The sequence below is a fragment of the Rhagoletis pomonella genome, unplaced genomic scaffold (assembly GCF_013731165.1).
Source record: "Rhagoletis pomonella isolate Grant_MI unplaced genomic scaffold, Rhpom_1.0 Rhpom_scaffold_00003, whole genome shotgun sequence".
Classification (NCBI taxonomy): domain Eukaryota; kingdom Metazoa; phylum Arthropoda; class Insecta; order Diptera; family Tephritidae; genus Rhagoletis; species Rhagoletis pomonella.
The window spans coordinates 54,500,156-54,503,518 of record NW_023458557.1 but is presented as its reverse complement, the minus strand read 5'-3'; the positions used below and the strand labels follow the sequence as shown (position 1 = coordinate 54,503,518).

Below are 3,363 nucleotides of genomic sequence, written 5' to 3'. Positions count from 1 at the left end.
CTCTAGTACAAGAGGTAACCAGCTGAAGTTAACCGTTATTTGAACGTCAATTTTGCGATTTTTATTGTGCGAAAATCAGTGAAGCTTAAAATTGTGCGAAAGGAAAAGTTTTAAAGATAAATCTGTTTTTTAAAATGGAAAATAATCGTGAAGGTGTGTATAACAATGTGTATAAGTGCAAAAACAATACAAGCAATATATATTTAAAATTTCGCAGTAGTTATGTGCTAGTTAAAATTATGTGGGTTTAAAAATGTTGCTCGGGTTTGGTAAAGTAGAAGTTGTGGGGTCCGACTGGGTCCGATATGAAAATTATTGGAGAGAAAAGTGTGTTGTTTTTCCTTTAATTTTGTGTATATATCTTTTGCATGAGTTTGCCCATAGCTAAGTTATCAAACATTTTCAGAGCATATCAAGATCAAAAACGGAGAAATGTTTAATGTGTGGGTGGAAAATAATAAGCAATAATATGCGAAAATTCAATAGTCGACCTAATGAAGAGAAGGTGAAAGAAATAAATTTAAAAATTAAGAGTTTCTGCTCACACGCAGCCCAAAAATGGAAGAAAAATAATCGAAGTTTAGAAAATATGATGAAGTACGACAGTCGCTGGCTAGGAATGGATAATGTATTTGCATTGTCCAATGTTTCACATAAAGGTCGACCTACAGTGAGTTATTCTGAAACTTCTCTGAAGTATGGTATAAGTCCCTTGCATGCATGGATTAGGTGCTTGGAATTTATTTTACATCTTTCCTACCGTATGGACTTAAAAAAATGGCAGATAAGAAGTCAAGAGGATAAAGAAGTGTTAAAGCAAAAGAAATCTGAAATACAAGAAAAGTTCTGGAAACACATGGGCTTACGCGTCGATAAGCCGAAAGCGAACGGTAGCGGAAACACTAACGATGGCAACTCAGCTCGTCGAGCTATCTCTGATCCAGAAATGCTTGCAAAGATTACTTCTATCGACAAAACGTTTTTGAAAAATTTAAAAACTATTTTAATTTGTATATCTTGTGAATTCCAAATTGATGTGGAACTTTTTTTTTGCTTTTGTAAGAGAACATTCGATATATATATGGAAAAATACGACTGGTATGCTATGTCAGCCACGTTACATAAAATTTTGGTTCACTCCGCTCAAATTATGCAATCATCTAGTGTACCACTAGGCTGTCTAGGGGAAAATGCTTCAGAAAGCCGTAACAAATGCTATAAAAGAGATCGCGTGTCGCATGCCAGAAAAAATAGCAGGGAGAATAATATGAAAGATGTCTTTGATAGAGCTATGGATTCATCTGATCCCCTTTTATCTAGTATGCACTTGTCAAAGAGGATTTATTCAAAAAAAAAACAAACATTTCCACCGGAAGTAGTTGCACTTTTGAAATCTCCTCCTAATGAGTTTGACGATGATAAGCCTACAACATCACGACAGGCATTAGAAGAATTCGATGAAATATGTTCCGACGATAATGAAGATATGGACGACAGTACTTGCTTCTCGATTGAACTAGAGGAAGAATCGTGGGATTAGATAAAGGTGAGACTCTACCTGACACACAAAAAACAACAATTTGCTATGCTTTTAGTAGGTACTCACTCAAAAATGGAACAACAAAAATAAACTAGACTAATACTTTTAAATATAATATCAATCTTTTTGAATAAATTCTTTTTGAATGGCCTTAAGTGGTTCATTTTATTTAAAATACAACTAAATTAGCGATATCTCGAAAAAAAACCGGATTCATGGAATGATTTTAAGTAGAAATATGTAGGTCAAAAAAGTTCTTAAATAATATACATACCTACTCGTAAGTATGATTTAAAAAAAGGCGTGGCAGTGGTTAAATCCCGCCCATTTTTTTGTCAGAGTTTTAGGGGGGTGCCAGATTAATGTGTGCAAATTTTCAAGCTTCTATCTCCTTTGGTTGATTTTTGGCCGCAGAACATGGTCATTTAAACCATAGTGCTGCGTTTCGAAACATATTAAGGGAGTTCAAGATTTGTAGCATTTTAGATGTTTTTTTATCCCATTTGGCCATAATGCGTGGTTTGGTTGAAATAAAATGCGCCAGATAGTTTGACGAATATTTGAGACCATGCTGTGACAGAACTGTTTGAAAGTGAGCAGTCAAATCAACAAAACAAAGAAAAACCAAAAAACACTTTTCAGCTATCCTAGAGGTTAATTCTTGATATGGCTTAATCGATTTCTTTTTTCATCCTGATCATTTATGTATGCATTTGTCTATATCTATCTCCATTCGTTTTGGCTGTTACAAACAACCGTTATGTGAACAAAATTAATATACCCTTGTGCACAAGTGCGCTCGAGTTATCGTGTACACGGACGGACGGACAGACGGACAGACAGACATGGCTTAATCGATTTCTTTTTTCATCCTGATCATTTATGTATACATTTGTCTATATCTATCTCGATTCGTTTTGGCTGTTACAAACAACCGTTATGTGAACAAAATTAATATACCCTTGTGCACAAGTGCGCTCGGGTATAATGATCAGGATGAAAAAAGAAATCGATTAAGCCATGTCTGTCTGTCCGTCCGTCTGTCCGTCTGTCCGTCTGTCCGTCCGTCCGTGTACACGATAACTCGAGCACAAATTGAGATATCTCAACGAAATTTGGTATGAAGGTTTCCCTTAATCCAAGGTAGGTTGGCATTGAAAATGGGCGAAATCGGACATTAACCACGCCCACTTCCTATATAACGGTAATTTCCAGAAATACGAAAACTGCGATATTTTAGTAACTACTGATGATAATTCACTCAAAATTGATATTTACAATAATTTTTAGACGAGAAACAAGAATATTATAAATTTTTGGAAAATGGGCGTAGCTACGCCCACTTATGGTTACATGTGTATATCTTGGTAACCGCTGCACCAATTTCTTCCAAACTTTGCACAGTTGTTGGCCTTGGTACAGCATACAAAATCGTCGAAAATTTTTAAAATCGGACGATAACCACGCCCACATCCCATATAACGGTAATTTAGAGAAATCAAAATCTTCGAGAAATCAGTAAATATTGAAGCTAATTTATTCAAAATTGATGCTTGCAACAATTCTTTAGCAAGAAATACGCTTATGTTAAATTTTTGGAAAATGGGCGTGGCACCGCCCACTTATGATCACATATATGTATATCGGTAACCGTTCTAGCAGTTTGTACCAAACTCGGTGTGGTTATTGGGCTTGCCACATATAAGCAAAACGTTGAAAATTATTGGTATCGGACTAAAATTACGGCCGCTTTTCATATAACGGTAAATTTCAGAAATGCTTGAAACTTCAATATTTCGAAATTGAAGGACGCTAATTTACTC

At 35.4% G+C, this 3,363-nt stretch overlaps 1 protein-coding gene across 1 annotated transcript; it reads left to right on the top strand.

Annotated features, from left to right (window-relative positions):
- Window positions 1-511: 511 nt before the first annotated feature.
- Window positions 512-2,131, top strand: LOC118736614. Its single transcript, XM_036466666.1, has one exon. The coding sequence runs from the start codon at window positions 590-592 to the stop codon at window positions 1,538-1,540; it is 951 nt and encodes a 316-aa protein (XP_036322559.1). The 5' UTR covers window positions 512-589; the 3' UTR covers window positions 1,541-2,131.
- The last annotated feature ends 1,232 nt before the right edge of the window (window positions 2,132-3,363 follow it).

Bases quoted from the DNA above. Each gene is read 5' to 3' on its own strand.
- LOC118736614 (XM_036466666.1), top strand. From the start codon at position 590: ATGATGAAGTACGACAGTCGCTGGCTAGGAATGGATAATGTATTTGCA.